Source organism: Bison bison, unplaced genomic scaffold, assembly GCF_000754665.1.
Source record: "Bison bison bison isolate TAMUID 2011002044 unplaced genomic scaffold, Bison_UMD1.0 scf7180017864481, whole genome shotgun sequence".
In the NCBI taxonomy this organism is placed as follows: domain Eukaryota; kingdom Metazoa; phylum Chordata; class Mammalia; order Artiodactyla; family Bovidae; genus Bison; species Bison bison.
In genome coordinates, this window is record NW_011495041.1 from 1,868,269 (window position 1) to 1,868,987 (window position 719).

At 66.9% G+C, this 719-nt stretch overlaps 1 protein-coding gene across 1 annotated transcript in view; it reads right to left on the reverse strand.

Annotated features, from left to right (window-relative positions):
- Positions 1 to 600, reverse strand: part of OLIG2 (oligodendrocyte lineage transcription factor 2) — a 2,957-nt gene extending 2,357 nt beyond the window's left edge. Inside the window, exon 1 of the mRNA XM_010862332.1 lies at positions 6 to 600. Coding sequence (XP_010860634.1) covers positions 6 to 549 — 544 coding nt within the window. The 5' untranslated portion in view covers positions 550 to 600. The remainder of the gene's footprint in view (positions 1 to 5) is intronic.
- Positions 601 to 719: the final 119 nt, after the last annotated feature.

The following is a 719-nucleotide window of genomic DNA, read 5'->3' on the forward strand; positions in this document are numbered from 1 at the left end:
GTGGCCTCCGTAGATCTCGCTCACCAGTCGCTTCATCTCCTCCAGCGAGTTGGTGAGCATGAGGATGTAGTTGCGCGCCAGCAGCAATGTGGCGATCTTGGAGAGCTTGCGCACCGACGGGCCGTGCGCGTACGGCATGACCTCGCGCAGCCCGTCCATGGCGATGTTGAGGTCGTGCATCCGCTTGCGCTCGCGGCTGTTGATCTTGAGGCGCAGCTGCTGCAGCTCGGGCTCCGTCATCTGTTTCTTATCCTTCTTGGTGGACGACGCGGCCGCCGACGACGTGGACGAAGAGGTGCTGGACGAGGATGACTTGAAGCCGCCGCCGCCGCCGCCGCCCAGCTTGTCACCCGGGTGCGCGCCCGCCGCGCCCATGGCACCGCGCAGCTCGGCGCTCAGATCCGGCGGGCAGTCGCTCGGCGTGGACGACGACACGGTGCCTCCCGTGAAGCCGCCGCCCCCGCTGCCCTTGCTCCGGGCCGGCAGGAAAAGGTCATCGGGCTCCGGCGACGACGGCCGGCTAGACACCAGGCTGGCGTCCGAGTCCATGGCCCCGAGGGATCGTCGCAGCCTTCCCGGGGTCCTCCCCTCCCTGGGTCCTCAGAGCTTCCAGGACGCCTACTGCGGAGAGAGGAGGAGAGAAACACGAAAGAGACGGGAGATCGAAATCGAGATCGAGCGGCACTGGGGTCAGTGAGAGAGAAAAGCTGCTCCCGCCT